Source organism: Aethalodelphis obliquidens, unplaced genomic scaffold (genome assembly GCF_003676395.1).
Source record: "Aethalodelphis obliquidens isolate GAN/ISIS:26980383/991018 unplaced genomic scaffold, ASM367639v1 scaffold1, whole genome shotgun sequence".
NCBI lineage: Eukaryota > Metazoa > Chordata > Mammalia > Artiodactyla > Delphinidae > Aethalodelphis > Aethalodelphis obliquidens.
In genome coordinates, this window is record NW_020837945.1 from 86,913,697 (window position 1) to 86,937,170 (window position 23,474).

The 23,474-nt window shown below is 41.3% G+C and overlaps 1 protein-coding gene across 2 annotated transcripts in view; it reads right to left on the reverse strand.

Annotated features, from left to right (window-relative positions):
• USP13 (ubiquitin specific peptidase 13) overlaps positions 1 to 23,474 on the reverse strand; it is a 120,483-nt gene that overhangs the window by 6,424 nt on the left and 90,585 nt on the right. For both annotated transcript variants that reach the window (XM_027111202.1, XM_027111213.1), the window contains exons 17-19: positions 22,712 to 22,855; positions 20,747 to 20,901; positions 19,059 to 19,212 (exon numbers count right to left, since the gene is read on the reverse strand). In XM_027111202.1, coding sequence (XP_026967003.1) covers positions 19,059 to 19,212; positions 20,747 to 20,901; positions 22,712 to 22,855 — 453 coding nt within the window. The remainder of the gene's footprint in view (positions 1 to 19,058; positions 19,213 to 20,746; positions 20,902 to 22,711; positions 22,856 to 23,474) is intronic.

The following is a 23,474-nucleotide window of genomic DNA, read 5'->3' on the forward strand; positions in this document are numbered from 1 at the left end:
ATTAGTTCTAATAGTTTTTAAAGTAGATTCCTTAGGATTTTCTATATACAAGACCATGTCATCTGCAAACAATTAGTTTTACTTCTTCCTTGCATATCTGGATGTCTTTTATTTCTTTTTCTTGCTTAACTGCCATGGCTAGTACCTCTTTCACAATGTTAAATAGATGTGGCAAGAGTGGACATCCTTGTCTTGTTCCTGCTCTTAGGGGAAAAGCACTCAGTCTTCACCATGAAGCATGATGTGAGCTGTGGTTTTTTGGTAGGTACCATTTATTAGGTTGAGGAAGTTCCCTTTCATTCCCAGTTTGTTGAGCATTCTCTCCTCAGCTTTATCCGTCTCAATTCCCCCAGTAACTCAGGACAAAATCTGGACTCCTCTCTCCCACTGTTTACACACATCCAATCCATCAGCAAATCCTCCAAAAATATATCCAGCATTTCCTTCAAAATATATGCAGAATCCAACGACTTCCTACCACCTCCACTAGTAAGCCCCAATCTAAGTTACCATCATCTCTTGTCTGAATTATTACAATAGCCTCCCCTCCTAACGGGGCTCCCTGCTTCCTCCCTTACCCCTACCAACCACTCTCAGTATGGCTGCAAATCTCACTCTAACGATGACCTATGAGGTCCCCCCACCTCCTTCCACTCTCCCCCTCCACTCCAGCTCCTCTGGCCTCCTGGGTTCTCCTCAAACACACCGGCTACTCCTCTCACTGACAGAGAGGGCTTCAAGCCCCACACCTACGGTCCCTCTATCTGAAACTCTTCTTTCAGATGCCACGTGATCCAGTCCTCACTTCATCGAGGTCTCAGATCAAATGTCATCTCAGAGCGGCCTTCCTTATAAATAGCAACTCCTCCCTCCTTCCACCCCACCCTCACCCCAACCTTGTTTTACTGTTGTCCACAGAGCTCAAAATAACACCATATCACATACTTGTGTATTTACTTACTGTCTATTTCCTTTTATCCCAGGCTAGAACATAGCTCCATAAGGATGAGAAGTTTGTTTGGGATTTTTTGGGTTTTTTTTTTTTTTTTTAGTTTTATAAACTCACCAAATATATATATTTTTAATTTCATTTGTCTGTTGTGTTTACTGGAATATTCCAGACACAGAGAACAGTGCTCAGCATGCAGTAGGCATGGCTCCCTTCACCCCATGTCCTCACTTGTTTTTCTATCTTTTCATATTGTATACATTTTTATAAACCCCCTACCAAAGTATAAATTGGGGTATAAATTAGTGAAATAATTATTTTAAAAAGAAATGAATCAGAGGGGATTGCCTTTCCCATCCTTAACTAAGTTTTTGTCACTAGCTATCACATCAGCTGAAAACCCCAACACACACACACCGGAAAAAAAAAAAAAAAAAAATCACAGATTTGAAACAGAAACCAGGCAAAAACAGTTGTGAATGACAATCATTTTGCCTGGCACTTAGAGATCCAGGGACCCTACCCTTGTCGGCCCTCCCCAGTGTTCCCCATCACTAAGAACCCATCCCCACCCTAGTAAACAAGAGAGAGTGTAGGCTGAGACTTTTTCATGTTCCTAGACCCTGGTTGGTTTTTAAAGCTCTCTAGGAATAATTTTATATCAAATTCCAAATCTTCAATTTGAGAGATACGGGGCTGGTCTCCCACAAGGTGGCTGCCCTCTTAGAATTTTCATGGAATGAACAGAGTATGTGATCCTCCGAAGAAGGCTTTTCCCTCACAAGAAACTGTCCCCCAAAACAATGCCTTACATAACTGAACAGAGTATTTAATGAGCACTTCTCACCATAAGCCAGGGTCATTTCAGTGAAGCATTGCTCAGATACCAACAAGCCAATATGTTAACAAAATAGACAGACATAGAGAAAAGAACAAATCCATACACTCCAACACATCCAAACACGTCATTAAGCCTCCAAAGGCATTTTCCCCTCTTTAGTTAAAAGCAATTAATTCACGTGTATACTCAAAATCATAAAAATAAAGAAAAAAATATTAGCATAAATCTTAGTCCTGTAATTAAAATTAACTGTGTTTATCAATAGAAGTGACCGCTCCATGCATTATTCAAGCCCTCCTGCTAGGAACCAACAGCAAAAGAGAATCTCGATAAATCTACAAAAATTCAACAGGTAAGAAATCTCAATTTATCTTTGTTTCCAAAGAGAAAGTCAAGGTGAATAAACCAGACAGGGAAGCCACTTGCTGATTCTTCTCCTTGTTCCCAGAGGTCTCCCTCCAAAAATAGCATCACCACACTCTCAAAAAGTACAGAGACCCCTTTTTATATAGCTAGAAAAGGCATTTTTAAGCAAGGTAAATCAGTTCAAAAATGTTGACTTGTAACCGAGCAGGACCCTATGGGGCCTTCCCAGGACAGACCCCTCCCCATATCCTCTGCTTTAGCTACTCTCTGTACCTAGACAACAGTATTTGATGCACGTTTCCTGAGTTGTTTTACAGATGTGAAAACTCCGCACCAAATGGAAGATGTTCACTACTTGATGATCATGAGTACATGGCCCCCAGGCCTACTGGAGCCTGAGGATTGATAATGTCAACCCCTGTGACACCACCCTGTTGCCTCACCATCAGCCAATCAGAGAACTGTGCACAGGCTGATCACATAACCTGCGACACACCTCCCTCACCTGGCTTTTAAAACTGCTTTGCTGAGGGTTTCCCTGGTGGCGCAGTGGTTGAGGGTCGGCCTGCCGATGCAGGGGACGCGGGTTCGTGCCCCGGTCCGGGAAGATTCCACATGCCGCGGAGCAGCTGGGCCCGTGAGCCATGGCCGCTGAGCCTGTGCGTCCGGAGGCTGTGCTCCACAATGGGAGAGGCCACAACAGTGAGAGGCTCGCATACAGCAAAAAAAAAAAAAAAAAGAAAAAAAAAATGCTTTGCCGAAACCTGTGGGGGGAGCTCGGGGTATTTTTTGAGCATGAGCAACCCGTTCCCTTGCATGGCTCTGCGATAAACCGTTCTCTGCTCCAAACTCTGATGTCTCGGTTTGTTTGGTCTCACTGTGCGTCGGGCAAAAGAACTTGCGCTAACAGACTTTCAACAGGGAAGCTTTCAAAGTACCCGGAAGAACTGGATAAAACTGCCTAAACCACTTTGGCCAACAGAGTCCGTCTAATGAGCCAGAATTAAACTGTCTGAAACTAGCATCCCCACTTCCCTCTCCCAACAAAACCCATCCTTTTCTGAACTTAGGAACATGTTCACAACCTTTCTAATACGAAGAATTTTTTAACATCAAAATTTTACCACCTCCACCCAACATAATAAGGGATCGGACTTGATTTTATTCTTTGAGAAAGCACTGTCAGAAAAATGATATGCAAACTTGGAAAGTAGAAGGGGTAGGCAGAATGCCCTTTCGTATCATGTGGAGGAAAGGCCACCCAAGGATGGTCTAGGGTAGGGGACTGGCATACGATGCCCCATAGGCCAAATCCAGCTCACAGCCTGTTTTTGTGCTGCCCAGAAGAAAGGGGGAAAGAAGGGGGACAAAAATATGAGACGACAAGTGTATGGCCCATGAAGCCTGAAACATTTACTGTCTGGACCTTCAGAGAAAAAATGTGCTGGCCCCTGGTCTAGGGGAATGAACTTAGTTCATCTCACTACTTACTACTGATTAAAAAAAGCTTCCAAACTTAGTGAAGTTTCTTGTTAAGTTGTAGATTTTTGTCTGGGAAAGATATCAAAAAATTCTCTCTAGTGGAATATATATAGACATACCTCAGAGAGATTGTGAGCTCTGTTCCAGACCACCACAATGAAGCAAATATCAAAATAAAGCGAGTCCCATGAATATTTTTGGTTTCCCAGTGCATATAAATAAAAGCTATGTTACACTATACTGTAGCCTCTTAGGTATGCAATAGCATTATGTCTAAAAAAGCAATGTACATATCTTAATTTAAAAATATTTTAAGGCTAAAAAATGCTAACCATCATCTGAGCCTTCAGCAAGTTGTAATCTTTTTGCTGGTGGAGGGTCTGAAATATTGCGAAAATGACCGAAATGTGACACAGAGATACGAAGTGAGCAAATGCTGTTGGAAACATGGCGCCAACAGTCTTGCTTGATGCATCGTTGCCATAAGCCTTCACTTTGTAAAAAACACAATGTCTCTGAAGCACAACAAAGCGAAGCACAATAAAATGAGGTCCACCTGTGTGTATGTTGCCTCCCATTTCAGTTCTACAAGGATCAAGCCAACAGCCACTGCAGATGCCCCCTCCAAAGTTTTCTTAGAACACTGATCTGCTTTTGGTAACAGACTATAAACTTTCTTTATCTGTTAAGTAATCTGTTGTAACTTTCTGTATTTGCCTTTAAAATCTTTTACTGTCTCTTTGATTCAATGAATAGATATTGTTTCACAGTGACCTATGATCCTATTTGACCAAGTGTTTTAAAACCATTTGCTATCTTTGACAAAATTTCCCAAGTCAAATTCTAAATGAAACTCTTTTGACCTCTAGCTAACTTTGGGATGCTTCCAAGGGCCCTTGAAACAACCCAAAGAGTTGTTTCAACTCTTTGTTTATTAGACTTATTTGGTATGTTAAATTACATGGGAAACATTGTCAAATAAGTGGTGATAAACCTTCTTAGGTTATATTATATGGGTAGATGTCATTAATATAGATATTCCAAAAATTATATGGAATTCCTAAAAATCTGGTATATCCTGGTATAATGTTACCAGTCATAATTCTGGTTATTATCTTAAAATGCTGTTTGTCCTAGAAATAACCAAGTTTCTTATCAGTTGCATTATAATATGTTTAACCATGCCATTTTAAGTCTTTTGTCATTGTGCTACTGAGTCCAAGCTCGCTCTGCTCACTGCACGACAGGCCAATAAGTCAGAAAACAGGGTGCTGAGGCAAGGAATACGACTTTATTCAGAAAGCCAGCAGACCGAGAAGATGGCAGACTAAAGTCTCAAAATAACCATCTTATCAGGGTTTGGATGCCAGTTTCTTTTATAGCACAGAGATGGGGAGGAGATGAGGAAGAAAAGTAAAAAGGCCATAAGTTTTGCAAATATCACCTGGAATGGCCAGCCTGGGGAGGGGATGTGTTCATTTCTTCTTTCTTGTAGCCATCCACAGGTGGAGAGGGTCCGGATGTTTGCCTGAACAAAGGCATTTTAGTTTAACATTCAGGCAGAGGGGTAAGGTTCCCCAAGGCAGGCCATTATGTATATAGACAGTATCCTTTTAGTGAACAAAAGCATCGGAAAGCAAAGGTTAAAGTAAAAGAAACAGATCCGGGCTTCCCTGGTGGTGCAGTGGTTGAGAGTCTGCCTGCCAATGCAGGGAACACGGGTTCACGCCCCAGTCTGGGAAGATCGCGGAGTGGCTGGGTCCGTGAGCCATGGCCGCTGAGCCTGCGCATCTGGAGCCTGTGCTCCGCAGGGGGAGAGGCCACAGCAGTGAGACGCCCGCGTACCGCAAAAAAAAAAAAAAAAGAAACAGATGCAACATGTAATCAGGTTTGGCTCTTCCCTGATACAATTCCCCACTGTCAATGTCCATTCCACAATCTTGTAGAAAAACAGGTGACAAAGTCAGATGGATCTTCCTGGGAGTGTTCACCATCAGTGCCAGTGTTGCAAACGTTGTTTCTTTTGTTCCTCTGAAAGTGTCTCCTTTACTCCTGTAGTCTTAAAAAAGTATTCACAACCTAAAAGTTGAGAGTTATGATCTATTCAGTGGGAATTTTGAGGGCTTCAATCCCAGGAGGCACCATCTCAAGTTAAGGAATTTAGCCCTTTTCTATGTATGGGAAAAGGCACTGAAATCACTCCCTTGATATGCACCTCAGCTATCTGGGGCCTGTATCCTGTATTTTCATACCCTGAGTTTCCTCAGGGCCCACGGCTCACATTGGAGGGCTGCAATCACTAATGACTGATGTGGCAGGAAATATTTCATTTCTCAGATCCTCTCCTCTTGGTCAGGATTTTGACCAATACTGGGAGACATTTCATGATCAAATTTGTCCCACGGCGCTGGGAGGCTCATCCCAGATCAGGCGAAAATTCTTGATATGCCACTCCAGGTGCTGGTTTTCGGATTAGGCCCTATTGATAATTAAAGATTCTCTGGATCCTCTATCTAATTATGATCCAGGAGACATTTTCCCTTGTTGCTTCTTCCCATACCTAGAATCACACTATTACAATTATTTTATGTTATAAATGTGACCTATTTCCTCAAGACGTTTAGCCGATAGAAGTTTTGTTGGAGGCCTGGTTACGCACTGGGTACTTTAAGAGACAACAATCTTATAAAATAGATGGGATATAAGTAATGCAGCTAGTAACACTGACAAAGACAGAGTGCAGCAGGGAGACACAAAGCACAAACAATTGGCTTACAAAGGTATAATTTACCAAATTACTGCAAGTCATAATTAGTTTAAGGGGAAGCTTTTCCTTACACCTGGAAAACACAGATTTAAACCATTTTTCAGACAGAAATCATAAAAATTATAACCATATTCACCAGTTTACTCAGTCTTATGTAACTAAATCCTTGTTAACAGCTTTATGAAGCCATCAGGTTTCCCATTAGAACTCTTCGATTTCCTACCCAGTTCACCACGATGGTCTGAAAGTCAGAAACTTGTATTTATCCAAAGCTCCTTTCTATAAATCTTCTTGAAGAGGAAGCATTTTTGCAAAGGCGTCAGAATGAAACCATAACTGTCTATAATGACGAAAGACTTAAGAAGGCACGTTTAAATCTGATTACAGTGCAATTGACAAAGTAACTTGGTTACTGCTGTGACATGGAACACTTTCAGATAATAACTAGAATTATGACTGATAACATTTTACCAGGACATACCAAATTTTAGGAACTCCATATAATCTCTAGAATACCTGTATCATTTGCCATACAATATAACCCAAGAAGATTTATTACTTATCTGACAACACTTCCCAGGTAATTCAACGTACCAAGTGAACCTAATTAGTTAATATCTCTCTTTGGGATGTTTCAGGGGCCCTTTGAAGCATCCCAAAGTTAGCTAGAGGTCAAAGGAGCTTCATAATTTGATTTGGGAAGTTTTGTCAAAAAAATGTCAAAAGGGTTTAATTAAAACAGTCAGATAGGATCACAGGTCACTGGGAAACAATAGTTATTCACTTAACCTAAGTAACAATAAAAGATTTCAAAGGCAAATATAGAACAGATCACTTAAAAGGTAGAGAAACTTAAAATCTGTTAGCAAAGGCAATTCAAAATCCTAGGAAACCTTGTCTTCTTAACAAAGAGAAAAGCCACATTGAAGTTTTGCAACAGCTTACTGTTAAAATTTATTTACTCAAACTTGTTTTAAACTTAGTCAATCCTGACCATGAACAAAACTCTTTTCTTGGGGTCCACTTTCCAAACCTTCCATCACTTAACTCATTTTAGCACAATTCTAACTTTCAAGTTGTCTAATATCTGGAGAGATTAATTTTAGATAGACATTCCCAAAAGATAATTATTTTTTGAAGTTCACCTAAAGCTCTTATCTCATTTGCATTTTCTTAAAAGTTTCTTCACATCAAGTTACTTTCCTTGATGACAAATTTGCAACAGATATAACAAGATTTTATTTAGCTTATATTAAACCTAGGCACAATAAAAGTATTATACCTGATGACTCTAATGACATATCTGTATTAATTAGATCAACAAACATTAATACTGAATATGTCTCAGTTCACGTGAACCTGAAACTCATTTAGCTTAATTTTTCTTGTATTTAGAATTGTTTGGTTTGTAAGCGCTTACTTTTCTTTACGCCAATTAAATAGAGCTCATCCACAAGTCAACCTCAGCAATGTTATCCGAAGACAAAGACACATACAAGGACACAAGCACACAGAGACATCACAGTTCTCATTTCAAAATTTCAGCCCTGAGTCAGGTACAACAATGTAAAACCCATCAGTTCACAAAAAGAGGTTGGATTAAAATTAGGTTTCTGGCAGATGGAACAAATCAAGCTCACTTGTCTAGATGACTGAATTTTTATAGAAAATACACTTAGGTTTTTTATTTAGCCTTGACAAGTCAATTTCTAAATTACTTTACCCTCTTTTCAAAGTTTGCATTTTAAAAAGATGGCAGAAATGAGGGTTCCTGAGAAGACCAGATAGGACATTTGCATCTCAAAGACACAGGCAAGTTTTTCCTAGGATGACTTTGTTTCCCCTTTATTTAATATTTACAAGCCTCTTAAGATAAATAGGGAAGGTAGTCAATCAACTTGTTCCCCACTGTCAAAGTTACCTGCAGCTCCTGTGGGGAAATTAGAATCTGACGCCTCAAGTCCAAGGGAGTCCCCCTGGCCTCTTACAGGATGTCAGCGCAAGGGAAACTGCCCTGCTGCGGAAGCGGCTCCCAGTCCGAATTGGGTGCCCTGTGGAGTCTTAGCTGGTGATATTAAATCAGGCTCCTGTGCTCCAAGGGTTAACAAAGAAACTTCTATTAGATACCCACGGGTAGGGGAAACAGGAGGCAGTGAATATCGCGGTGGCATGCGGGGTGGGCAGTTGGAACAACTGCCGGTACAGCCTGCTCTTTTGCAAAACACTTCTAACTGCGAGATCCTGTAATAATTGAGTGAGCCATTCAGGGGCCATTGCCCTTCTGATCTTACATATTGGGTCCACATCCTATTACAATGGTACATCATGTCTTTCTTAGTCAGAGGCTCCCGGCTATGTTTAGCCCATTTATCTAATATACGCTCCAAAGGGCTCTCCTTCGGGATGGATGGAGTATTTCCTATTTTTTATAAGTTTGATAACACCAAAACACAAAAGATGCCAACAAATTCCAACACAAAAGGCCCAAACAAATTCTAGCATCGATGCACGCAAAACCAAGACCAAAACCAACGGTTCCCGAATCAGATAGACTTACCCTACAAAACCAACAAACTAGTTCCCAAATCAGGTAGATTTACCCTACAAAACCAACAAACTAGTTCCCAAATCAGGTAGACTTACCCTACAAAACCAACAAACTAGTTCCCAAATCAGGTAGACTTACCCTACAAAACCAACAAACTAGTTCCCAAATCAATCAGGTAGACTTACCCTACAAAACCAACAAGTTAGTTCCCAAATCAGGTAGACTTACCCTACAAAACCAACAAATTAGTTCCCAAATCAATCAGGTAGACTTACCCTACAAAACCAACGAACTAGTTCCCTACCGAACCGGTCCCAAATCAGGTAGAGTCTGACGACAAGTCCCCCCTCCAACAGGGTACCCCAATCAAACAAACTGGCTTATCCCGTAAAGGAAAAGCCCAAACTGAGAGGGGAATATGTTCCGGGTGTGCACACCGGAGCGACTTACCCTACAAACTCAAGTTCCCCAACTCGCGACACAAAAGGATACACAAAACCAAAACAAGATCAAGACCACAACCAACGAACCGGTTACCAAACTGGGTAGACTTACCAATCTCTACAAAATCGAGTCTGTGGACTTGCGGAAGTTGGTCGGTTCCTTGCTTCAACTGCCAAGCGCTGGGGTAGCTGGTGCCGCTTCAGGGAATTTTGAAGGGAAGACGCTCAGGACAAATGGTCCTGGCAGCAGCCAGGGCCTTGTCCCAATGTTCCTGACCGGGCCCGGCTGGCCAAGCCAAACTTGTTACCGAGTCCAAGCTCGCTCTGCTCGCTGCACAACAGGCCAGTAAATTGGAGACAAGGTGCTGAGGCAAGGAATACGACTTTATTCGGAAAGCTGGCAGACCGAGAAGATGGCTGAAGTCTCAATATTTTAAATATTTTGACCGAAATCTCAAAATAACCATCTTATCGGGGTTTGGATGCCAGTTTGGATGCACAGAGGGGGGAAGAGATGAGGAAGTAAAGTAAAAAGGCCATAAGTTTTGCAAATATCACCTGGAATGGCCAGCCTCGGGGAGGGGATGTGTTCATTTCTTCTTTCTTGTAGCCATCCACAGGTGGAGAGGGTCCGGATGTTTGCCTGAACAAAGGCACTTTGGTTTAACATTCAGGCAGAGGGGCAGGGTTCCCCGAGGCAGGCCATTATGTACAGAGAGTATCCTTTTAGTGAACAAAAGCGTCGGAAAGCAAAGGTTAAAGTAAAAGAAACAGATCCAACATGTAGTCAGGTTTGGCTCTTCCCTGTTATAACTGTTTTACTCTGATGCTTTTACAAAATGAAGATCTTCAAGAAGATCCATAAAAAGGACTTTTTGACAAATATAAGTTTCTGATGACTTTTAGATCATACTACCAAACTGGGTAAGAAATTACGAAACTAATAGAAAACCTGATGGCTTCATCTAGATCAACAGGAATTAATCACATGGAACTGAATGATAAATATAATTTATAAATTTATGCCTTTTTGTCTGAAATATTAGTGGCTTTTAATCTTTCTTTTCCAGAAAAACTTTCCTCTTCTGCTAACTATGATATACAACATGTTGATAAAGTTTACCTTTGTAAACAAAGATGAAACATTACCTTTTTCTTCTACCTGATCCCCCCAGGATTTGGCTTCTCCAACTGGCTCCCCTCTGGACTTGATGGCTTACTGCAATCCAGATTACAACTAGTTATACTAATCATTGTTTTAATTTGTTCTCTCTTTGTTGTTTCAAACTGTTTATGTTTTGTATCTCTCTGCTGTACTATGACCTTATTAATGTTACTAGCTATATTACGGACATTCTATTTCACAAGATTGTTGTCTTGGGACTTCCCTGGTGGCACAGTGGTTGAGAATCCGCCTGCCAGTGCAGGGGACAAGGGTTCGAGCCCTGGTCCGGGAAGATCCCACATGCCGCGGTGCAACTAAGCCTGTGCGCCACAACTACTGAGCCTGCGCTCTAGAGCCCGCGAGCCAACAACTACTGAGCCCGAGTGCCACAACTACTGAAGCCCGTGCACCTAGAGCCCATGCTCTGCAACAAGAGAAGCCACCCAATGAGAAGCCCACGAACCACAATGAAGAGTAGCCCCCGCTCGCTGCAGCTAGAGAAAAGCCCGCGTGCAGCAACAAAAACCCAATGCAGCCAAAAATAAAAAATATTTTTTTATTAAAAAAAAAGATTGTTGTCTCTTGCATTACCTGACGTGTAAACAGGCCTCTGACAAAATTAATGGTGGCTAAACATCTTGAGGCAACTGATCACATATATAACTCTATATAGAATAACTGTACTAGTACAACTCTAGATATGGAAAGAACCGATAAGGGAAAACATTTCCTGGATCGTAATAAACTAGTAAGACAGATGATCCAGAGAATTTTAGGTTATCAACAGGGCCTGATCCAAAAATAGCATGTTGAATGGCCTATCAACAAAATCCTCGTCTGACCTACGCATGAGATTTCCTAATACCGTGGGACAAATTGGTCACCAAATGCCCTCCAAACCTTGGTCGAATTTATGACCGAGAGAGGGTGCTGTGGAAGGGAACGCTGTCTGCCATTCCAGCTCTACACAGATCAAGCCTGCATCAGCCACTGCAGCTACACCACCACGGTGCACCCTGAGGGGAAATCAGGATGGAGAAGAACAGCAAGCTTTCTGTGCTCTGGATACTAGCCTCAGATAGACAGTTAAGATGCACATCTAAGGAATAATTTCAATGAGCCCAGACTCTTGCATCTTCCCCTACATAGGAAAGTACTAAAATCATTAACTTGAGATGTCTTTTCTTTGTGATTAAAGTAATCTTTTAATGCTCGACTACATGTTTTTCTTCCAGCAAAAAACTCCTATATATCCTGGCTCCTTCTCTACCTCTTCAGAGCAGCTCTTCAGAGCTACAGTCCTCAGTAAGGTCCCCGCAGAAAACTTCACTTGAAACTTTCAGGCTGTGCATCTTTCTTCTGTCAACACCTGTAACTTCAAGGAGTTATGATCCTGATAGACACTAGTTTTATATCTAACTCAGCCATCAAATTATCTTTAGATATCTTTTAAATAGCTTTTCAGATGCTTTTGAACCAGTAATAACAACTAACTCGTTCCCTAATTAATGAGTCAAAGAAAATCTGTAGTATGTGTTCAGTTTTTATGTACGTGACAGTCATCATTTACCTTTTTGAAAACTATAGTTCAACCACACATCATGACCGAAAGCAAACTCTAGATTCAGGAGTCCAGTTTAATTAATTTATATCTTATAAACCATTATTGCATCTACATCCACTTGAAAAGCAGTGGTTATCATGAGGCCATGACACGTTATTTAGTCAATCTACAGAGTGCTCAGAATACAGAAACACCAAAAGACTCCTCGAAACCACCACCAAGACCCCAGGGCTCTGCAGCCTTCTGGTGAGACACCAAAACTGAGTTTTCCAACTGAATCTTCCTAACTTGAATAATGTGTTTCATAACCCATCCCTAACAACAGAAGGGAAAATGTCATCCCCAATTGACCAGCATTTGACTCACAAACACCCTATATCAAACAGTCTCCACCCCCAACAGCTTGATTTCCCTCATTCCTACTCAGAAAAGACCCGTGTGTGTGTGTGTGGTGGGGATTGGGGGTGGATTTGGAGCTTTTAGAAAACTATTCAATTCCCAAAAAGAGAACAAGGAGGATACGGGTAAATCAGTAACAGCTTAAGGCAGCTGATAACATGGACAGAATCTTAAAGGTTCTACAAATTTCCTCCCCCCCCCAAGCCAGCTCGAAATTACCAATCCACCTGGACTTCTCATTTGTGTACTGCCTAGAACAACAAATATCAAACACTTCTCCCTAAGCTTAATAGTTCTCAGTCATCTATACTTCAGTGTAAATTACTTTACTCCAGAGTGGCTTCCTCTTAACTTCTAAGAGCACCACTGAAAAGCACAGGTGCTGACATGGGGGATCAGAATGAGAGCCCTAGGACTTCCAGGGTGGCGCAGTGGTTAAGAATCCACCTGCCAACGCAGGGGACACGGGTTCGAGCCCTGGTCCGGGAGCAACTAAGCCCGTGCGCCACGACTACTGAGCCTGTGCTCTAGAACCCGCAAGCCACAACTACTGAAGCCCACGTGCCACAACTACTGAAGCCCACGTGCCTGGAGCCTGTGCTCCGCAGCAAGAGAAGCCACCGCAATGAGAAGCCCATGCACCACAAGGAAGAGTAGCCCCCGCTCACCACTAGAGAAAGCCCGCAGGCAGCAATGAAGACCCAACATAAATAAATAAATAAAAATATTTTTTAAAAAAAGAATGAGAGCCCAGATGTATTAAGTAAGTGTGTACTGCTTTCGAACAGACCACTGGGGCTTGGCTTCCCTGGGCCCTGTGCCTCTGCTCTCCAGATCCTATTCTGAATGCATTCCTCAGGGAGCCCCACCACTATGTAAATGAAATATCTCTCTGCTCCCCTTGCTGGAAAATCCTCAGCTGCAGCAAGGAGACGTCTGCACCATGACAGCGATATGACTGAAGGGGCCAGAGCAGGTTCTGAGTAATCACAGACTAATCACATTTTAATTACGTTGGCAATCAGTGAGTTCTTTTAAAAAAAAAAAATTAAACGCTCATTAAGTGTAACACAGAAACAGAAATGATTTTGCAAATGGCAGAAGCCCAGATAGGTCAGACTAATGACTTGATTTCCCACTTCTTAAAAATTTTAAAAACTCAACAGAAAGTTAAGTGCAGCTCTTAAAACAGGTAGGACATGACAATAAACAGAGCCTTCTGAAAAACAGGCTCCTGCCACCATTCCAATTTAGAAAACTTGAAATAGGATGACTCAGTAGGGGGCAAAGGAGAAAATGCAGTCCTCAAAATCAGCCAGACCTGAATTACAAGGTGGTCCTACCATAAGCGAGTCCGTAACCTTGTCAGCTACCACTTTCTCATCCGAATACCTTGCTGTAAGGAGCCAGGGAAAAGCGGTAGAGGAAATGCCTGGCACTTAGTAGACATTCAATAAAGGACAGCTACTATTTCACCAGTGTTAATAGCACAAATCCTTTTAATCAAAGTAGATAACATTTAAATGAAAGAGTTTCATGCAATGACATTACTTCCTCATTCAAAAAGATGGCAATAGTAATTTTTAATTACATATTCCCTAAAGGAAGAATTTGATACAAGTGCTTCTTTAATCCCAGTCACTGTTTTTCCAATTCAAACACCTACCTTGTCATTATTTTCAGCGTTAACCTGCTGGAGTGATCTCCCAGCGGCCACGATCCTCCATCTTAAAGTAGCGGCCACGATCCTCCATCTTAAAGTAAGAGTAAACTAATCTTGCTGTTTAAAATGGTGGTTCTCAAATTTAAGTTGAATTAGAACCACCTGGAGGGTCTGTTAAACCACACCTCGCTAAGCCCGCCCCTGGAGGGCCTAATTCAGTAGGCCTGGGTGAGGTCCAAGAATCTGCATCTCCAGCAAGTTCTCAGGTGACCCTGATTCTGATGGTCTAGGCCCACACTCAAACCAGTGCTTTGAAGAGACCAACCCTTCCCTTCTCGGCTCAGACATGACAACAGGGGAGGGTACACGACAGACTCTCACATTCCCAGGACATCTGCTGAGAACTCTGGGACACGACTCTTTCTGCTGGAAAGATACAATACTAGGAGGCACTGGCAGCCATCTCGTGGCCATGAGGGAGAGCCTGTCTGAGACTGGAACCAACCCCAGAGGCAAGAGATATACTCATATAAAAGGGCTTGAGTCCTGGAGTCAAGGGCATGCCCAGAGTCAAGTCTTCCTGGGATTTTCCAGCTTTTATATTACAAGACACCCTTTTTTGCTTAGACAAGTTTGGCTCAGCAATCCTGCTACTTACAAAAGAACCCTGAAAACCCTGTTGTTGGTTTTACTTGGTTTGTCTGTTTTGGCTCTCCATTTTGCACCTAAATAGGAATCACCTAAACCTTTAAATTGTCCTCATTACCCCCAAGTCAAATGTCCAAGCCAATTCACCAACCACAATAAAGGTAAAAAACAATGTTTGGGGAATGCAAACAACTCACCTACACAGAATACACATCTCCCGGAGTGGAACCTATGAATTTAATGCAATTTAATGTAATTCTAATCAAATCCCTGGAGAATGGCCAATTACAAGACCAGGAACTTTCCAAAATTCAGCAGGAACAATTGAGAAAATATAATGGGGAAAAATGTTATTCATAAGTAACACAGAAAATGTAATTCTGAGAACTAAACCAAAAAGGCAGATGTTTATAGAGAAAACCGTATAGCTCTGCAGGGGTGGGAGAAGGGGGATACAAAGCAAAGGAAACGGGTAACATGTTTCTGGCCAGAAAAACTCAATATAAAGCTACGAGGTATTCCCAAACTAATTTACAGTATTTGAAACTCTCATACAAATCAATAAAAAAAAATCTAAAAACCTCAATAAAAATGGGAAAATGGGCAAAGGAAATGAGGAAGCGGTTAACACAAGAAAAACAACTAGGCAATAAAGATATAAAACACATGAAGAGTGCTCGGCCAACAGCACTGTTGGGAAGGACAGGGAACCAGGAGCGCAGGGCTGTGTTTTGGGCGGGGCAGGGGGTGGGGAGGTTGGTGATGGGATCATCTGTATTCACATCTCAAAAATACGCAGTTTTGACCCCAAAACTTCACTTCCAGAAACTTACCCTAAAGAAATAATAAGGGAGAGCTCAAGAATGTTCATTACAGCATTATTTTTAATAGAGAAAAAAGGAAGGGAGGGGGTGGAGGAGGGAAGAAATGAAAGAAACTGAAAAGCTGAACAAATGTTTGTTGCCTGGATAGAGATTGAAAGAGGCATTTGTTGTACTTCTGTGAACTGCATTCATCCTTTAAGAAATGTGTTATTTAAAAATCACTGCCATCACCTTCCAAATGTGCAAATAACCCCATTATTTAAAACTCTTTCTGAAATCATCTTTTATTTAAACAACAACTAGCCTAAGATTAGGTATATATATTATGGTACAATGGAATATTAATATATGTTCAATGGCCTAGATTTACATAAAGTACACCCACAGTTACGGAAAGAGCAGACTATAAAATAGCACGTATAGTGTAAAGTAGATACGCCACAAGGATATCTTGTACAGAATAGGGAAATATAGTCATTATTTTGTAATAACTATAAGTGGAGCGTCAGCTATAAAAATATTGAATCACTATGTTGTACACCTGAAACTAATATAATATTGTAAATCAACTATAATTCAAATTTTTTTAAACAGCATGTATAGAATAGAATGCTATATTCTTATATACATTTTTATATTCATTTTTATATATTTGCAAAGAAAGGTCTAAAGAATATACACAGAACATTTAACAGTGACTGGGTTATGACCGGGTAGCAGGATTGTAATTTTTGTTTTCCTCTTTTCCTATATCTGTATTTTCTCCAGTTGCTAAAATTATTATACATCCTTTTAATTATAAGAAAAAGAAACAACATAAATGTTAATTTTTGTAAAAGGAAAAAAAGTGACATATGAGTTCAGGTGCTAATGCAGCAAAGTACAAGAAATCATCTTTTCCCTTTCCTGTGAAAAGGGAATAGAATAGAATGCAACAGTACACTGCTAATTCCTCCAAATGGTACTTAGTAGAGGTAATTTAAAAAACTATCCCTGTGACCACTACCACCTGGCATTCATTTAATTCTTCATTCAATCATTCACTTGCTGATCACCTCCCATGGGCCGGACACACTGATGGAAAAGTTGCTTTAAAAACGTCTGTTCTTCTATAAAATCCAGCGCAGAATGCATTTGGTGAGTTAGGGTGGTTTATGCTTTTTTCATAATTAAATTTTTCACCTCCTGCTGCCCTTAGATTCTGCATATCCCATATGTGATTTCTCATAGTGCATCACTGTCTCCTTCCCCACCCTCACCCATAAGTGCCAAAATTTGGGAGCAATGAGGAGTAAAGCCATAGAGTTTGGCCCAGAGTGTCTTTAAATTCAAGGGTGCTCAAAAACATCATCATGACATCCTACTCAAGGATGCAACTCAAAAACCAGGAATACGTGCAGGTCACTCTGAGTTCAGTAAGCCCGAGGAGAGGATGTGGCTGTTCTGTATAATTAATGACCATCTCTGAGAGAATGGTTGGTCCCTCCAAGCTCCATCAGAAGACAGGAAACCCTAACGATCAGACTCTCCTTCCCTCTGCAGCCAAATACCTTGGCAGCTCTACAGCGGCCCCATCTTGTGGTTTATTCTTTCTGCAAGAACTCACCTTCCCTAAAGAAGAGTCCATTACTGAAAATCAAGGAAGGAGTGAACCGATGGACATGTAACACATAATAAGTCCTGCTCGTGAATTATTGAATAATGCTTGTCCATAACAGCTTTTAATGTTTCAAGCAAGCCAATGATTTCCAAAAAGTAATACAAGACCCTTTAGATGAATGTGGAAGTCGGGAGAACTACAGCTCATCCTTTTCCAGTCTAGTTGGATTAAAACAACTTCAGTGAAGAAATTCCTATTTTCTATAAAAGAAGAAGAAAGTTTCCCTCCCCCTCTCTGTCTCTAGAGCTATATCAATACATATGTGTTAGGTCTGGTAAGACCATTAATGAGTAGAGCTACAGCCATACGATCATAGGAGCAAATGCTGTTATGGTAAATTTAATTAAATCCAATTATTATTTACTTGATACTTTCTAGGCACTGGACACCACAAGCTTTATAAAAGTAAAATAGCCTCTGTCCTCCATGAGCTCCCAGTCAGCTGGGAGACACAGGTATTTACCCAACTAATTTTATCTCAAGATGAATCTGATACCTCTAAGAACAGAACAAACACTACGTTACAGTGGCTGCAGGCACGGGCTCTGCAGGGAGGCTGCTTGGGTTGGAATTCTGGTTCTACTTCTCACCAGCACAGTGACCTTGACAAGTTACTTTGCCTTCTCTGCCTCAGTTTCTCCATCTGTGGCATGGAGATAATAATGGTACCTACCTCACAGGGTTACTGTGAAGATGAAACGTGACACAAGTGGAAGGATTGTTAATATTGGTATAATTACTACTAGCATGTGAGGTAAAGAGGGACCAATTATGACAAGAACCTGGGAAAGTGGTCCAGAGAAATGGAATCTGTGGCCAAGTTCTGAATAACGATGAGGATTTTAGTGTGCTGTGATGGGAAAAAAGGGGCAGTTCGCAGCTAAGGATTAGCCTGAACGAAGGCCTGGAAGTAGGGAGAAGACGGTTGAGGACGGATGAGCAGGCTGGTGGTGTGGTACCATAGCAGGCATGTGAGCTGTAGGTCTGGGGCTGCAGAGGAGATAACACTGAGAGCCAAGCAGGCTGGGACCTGACCGCAGGAGGTGACGGCTGCCGGGCTCCGACCCTGTAGGCAAGCACAGCCCGAGAAGAAGGGTATCACGGGGCTGAAGAACATGGATTCTGACTTTGAATCTTGGCTGCACCTCTGAAGAGCTATGTGACCTTGGGCAAGGTTACCTCATCTTTCTATGCCTCTGTTTTCTCACCTGTAAAATGGGTGTGGTGAGGATTAAATGAGTGCTTAGGTAAAGTGCTTAGAGCCCTAGTTGGCACAGAGTGACATATGTGTTCGCTGATGGAAGGCTCCCCATGGGCCTACGGCACCTCTTCCTGCCATCCTGACAGCCCTTCAGAAAATGATCATGAGCAACGACAGGGTCAAGGTTATAAGACTGCTTTTCAACTCTTCAAAAATACCACCACGAAAATAAATGCTCTCTTTTGGACAAAAACGTGCATGGTCCACGATGAAATTTCACCTCAGATGATAGACAGAGTCAGAGCTGGCACTAAACTGAGGCACACACACTACCAGGTGACATGACTGAGTCCGCCCAAGACTTCCTCAGATCACCCTGGCCTATGCAAAGTGGCCAAGTGCACCACTTATGAGAAGCTGGGATCTGTGCTAACTTTTAAATGATGGCAAAGGTTTTAATATTCGGGAGTGGGAGGGAAGGGCACGAACCGAATGTACAATCACGACTGCTCAGACAATCGCTAAGTCAAGAACTTACTTCCAGATCCATCCTTGACTCTAGGTCCTTCAGGCTTGGCTTCGGAAATAATGTTCGCGTTGGCGTTATTCTCCATCTCGATCACAAAGTCACTGTCCTCCTCAAACTCAGGGTGGCTAAAGATCCAATCCAGTGCTCTTTCCAGGTTACTATTCTAATAATACAAAACATTTTTACAATGTAAGCAGTCCCGGGGCCTCATTATATCCTGACCGTTTGAACCAGGATGTCAAGCAGATAGGACAGGAGGCTTGAATTCATTAGTCCTAAGTGCCTCTGAGTGAGAAGCTCTGACCCTGCATATGAAACACACTTTCCGTGGACATTCTGCAAGTCTCCCAACCGAAGTCTGTAACTGGATTCGCTGGAAAACAGCTCACAGCAGCAGGTCGGCACTGCAAAGCCCGTATCGGTCTTAGCTCGGCATTTCTGTGGGCTGATGCTGATAATGACGGGAGGCAAAATGCCAAAGAGAAAGGCATCTGTTTCAGTGCAGCCTTTTCCAAAGCCACACTAATCGCACACGCTATCTTCTCTACCAACTGTATTTTGTGCAGATAACCATGCAGGGTAGAGGGAAGCCAACATGAGTACTGTGTCAGAGCTCCTCTCCTAAATGTTGGCAAAGTGGTTGAACTGCAGTAGAGACAAGACTGATGCCTTGATCAATGATGACGACACTGGTTAGTTAAGTTACATTGTTTTAAACTGAACTCCATGTAATTCAAATCAATGGATCATAAAAACATTTCTGTCTTCTCCCTTTGTGGTATCACTTGGTGAGTTAAAGAATTTGTTTAGATGTAGTTAGACTCTCCAATTAAAGAGTCAAGCAAGTAAAATAATTGGGGCATAAGCAAGTACCCCGCATAAACAAACTCTGGTTGAGACATTTCAAGCATTTTAAAGGGAAACAGATTTTTCCAGCCACACTGCCCGGAACCAGGAGAGAGCCGCTGTGACCTCAGCAAGGGACCTCAGCAGGCAACCAGTCAGGATAAGCAAGAAGGAATTAGGAGCAGATATCCACTCAAAAATGGATTATGGTGTGAAAAAAAAAGTACTTTCCTCCCTCAATACTAAACAGATATCTGCACTGCAAAAGGAACGGTTCCATCTACCCTCCCGTTTCCTGGTCCCTTCTTTCCTGATAATATTAGGACTTCACAAATACCTGAAAAACCCTCTCTCTCTGTAGAGAGAAACAAAAGCAGAGAATTCCAAGGAGACTTCTCTATGAGGACTTTTGAGAGACACTGCTCCAAGGTCTTGGTATCAGAAAAGCACAATTTCTCCAAAAGAACTGCCTTATTGAACACAGAGTCTCAAGCATCCCTCTTTGCTCTAAGGCCACAAGCAAGCTCCAAGTCAAGTCTCTGACCTCATGCTTATAAATATTAAGATGATACAGAGTTTCTTTCAGCTGGGTCAACTTGCCCCCAGTGTATTATCTCCCTCCTTTTTAAAATATCTCCTTATTCTTAAAATCTCTGTATGATTCCCTCAATCATTTATTTTAGCTTTATATATACTACATACAAATAAATCTTTGTGGGGCGTGGTGGGGTATGGCATGAGACAGACATGATTCAAAACGATCAAAGGACATTGGAAAGTTTCAGTCTCTACTGACAAAACACAAACTACCTCCAACAAGAAGGTGTTCACATACAGTCTCCCAGGCTTACCGTTGCTCGTAGCGCCTGAAGAGCCAGATTTCGATGGAATCCCATGGAGGTAATGAGAGCTACAGTTTCCTCCGGAGGTTGGTTATCCAGCCCAGCAGAGGCTGCAGCAGAAGCTGCTCCTCCATAACCCGGCATGGTCAGCGGCTCGGCAAAATCTGGGGACAATAATCACACTCAGGCCCTTTTCTTTTATGGGGGGTCTTGAAATAAACAACATTTTAGAGCTAAGAAGAAAAAATACCTAAAGTTAAAATAATCAAGACAGTCTGGTACCGGCATAAGGGTAAACATATAGATCAACAGACCAATCAAATAGAATTGAGAATTCAGATATAAACCCACATACCTATGGTCAACTGATTTTCAACAAGGCTACCGAGACCATTCAAAGGGGAAAGGACAGTCTTTTCAACAAATAGTGCGGAGACAACTACATATCCACATGCGAAAAAAATAAAGTTGGACCCCTACCTTACACCATATGTAAAAATTAACTCCAAATGGATCATTGGTCTAAATGTCAGAGCTAAAACTACAGAACTCTTAGAAGAAAGCATATGAGAAAATCTCTGTGACCCTGGGTTAGGCAATGGTTTCTCAGGTACACCAAAAGCACAAGTGACAAAAGAAACAAACAAACAAATTGGACTTCATCAAAATTAAAAACTTTTGTGCTTAAAGGACACTATCAAGAAAGTGAAAAGACAGCCCACACAATGGGAGAAAATATTTGCAAATCATATATCTGATAAGGTACCTGTATCCAGAGCTCTTAGAAGTCAACAATACAAATAACCTCATTAAAAATGGGCAAAGGATTTGAAGAGACATTTCTTCAAAGATACATAAATGGCCAATAAGCATATGAAAAGATGTTCATCATTAGCCATTAGGGAAATGCAAATCAAAACGACAATGAGATACCACTTCTCATCCAATGGATTGGGTATAATAAAAACAATAACAACGAGGGTTGGTGAGGATGTGGAGAAACTGGAACCCTCATACATTGCTGATGGGAATGTTGTACAGCCACTGTTGAAAACAATTTGGTGGTTTCTAAGAAAGTCAAATGTGGAGTTACTATATGACACAGCAATTCCACTCAAAACAAATGAAAACATGTCCACATAAAAATTTGTACACAAAATGTTTATAGCAGCATTACTCATAATAGCCAAAAAGTGGAAACAACCCAAATGTCTACCAACAGATGAAAGGATAAATAAAATTTAGTACATCCATACAACAGACTATTATTCAGCCGTAAAAAGGAATGAAGTACCAATACATGCCACAACATAGATGAACCTTGAAAGCATTATGCTAAGTGATAGAAGCCAAAAACAAAAGATCTCATATTGTATGATTACATTTATATGAAACATCCGTAACAGGCAAATCCACAGAGCCGGAAAGTAGGCTAGTGATTGTCGGGGGCTGGAGAGAGCAGGGGAAACGCGAAAGGGACTGCCATCGTGTACAGAATTTCTTTTTGGAAATTAACTGGTGATGGTGGCACAACTCTGCGAATCTACTAAAAAAAACACTGAAATGTACACTTTCAATGAGGAAATTATATGGTATGTGAATTATAGCTTAATAAAGTGGATAAAAGTAAAAGCTAACTAAACAGCCCCTATTTCTTCACGCACATTTTTCTATCTCAAGTCCTCCTCATAGCTAGAAGTTTATCCCATATCTTTCCAATGGTCTTTTTGCTACTGAATTATACAATTTAAAAGGGTGAATTAATCTCAACAAAGCTATTATTTAAAAAAGGAGGAAAGACAAAGATTGTGACTTTGCTACATGGGCAAAATAACCATCCCCCAGCCTCATGCAGCAGATTATGAGCTGAAAGGTCATTTTCTGGGACACATCCAGAGGACGCAGTAGGACCAAGGGTTAACATCACTGAGGATCACATCAGATTCCAAAGCCATCCCATTTCTGACCACCTACCTGGCTCTTCCATGTGAACAATGATCCAGTTGAAGGCCACTTCGGCTCCCATATTTCCAGTAAAATACACAGCCTTCCGACACGCTTCCAGAGGGAAACCCATCTCGGCCAGCTGCATCACCGATGACTCATCGATGTCTGATGCTACAGAGCACACAGGATATTCTGGTGTAAAAAAGTCAACCCTATTTCTTCTCGTCTTAGCTTCTCTTCGCCCCTTATCCACATGCTACCCAAAGAACGGGCTATTTTGTTTAATATGTACATGGTGGTTTAACTGTGTTTTGTTTTAAGCCATCCAAATATTAAGCTATTTGAGTTGAGTTTTAATCTTTGACCTAAATAGGAACCATGGTAATTACCTGAACAATCCAAGCACTGAAAAACAACTCTCTTATTTCCTATGGGGAGATCTAGTGTATTCCCAGAACCATTTCAGTCTCTTACATCACTCTCAAGACCACTACAGCAGCCTCTCCTATGGACTGCTGAAATTTGAAGAGAAAAGCATTATCTACAGGCCAAAAAGCCTATTCCTTAAATCTCACAGAAGGTTATAGCAGGCTTTTAGATATATTAGCAATCATAGAATGCAATCAGCTCTGAGAAATGGAGAGCCCAATGTTATGACAGAAGAATGTGTTTGTTCATTGTATATATTTAAGATATTAAAAAAGATTGCTTTACAAACCTAACTCTGGTTTAGACACAGATTTTGTTTTCTTTTCACAATAATATATAGATATTGGTAGAGAGGTGTGTG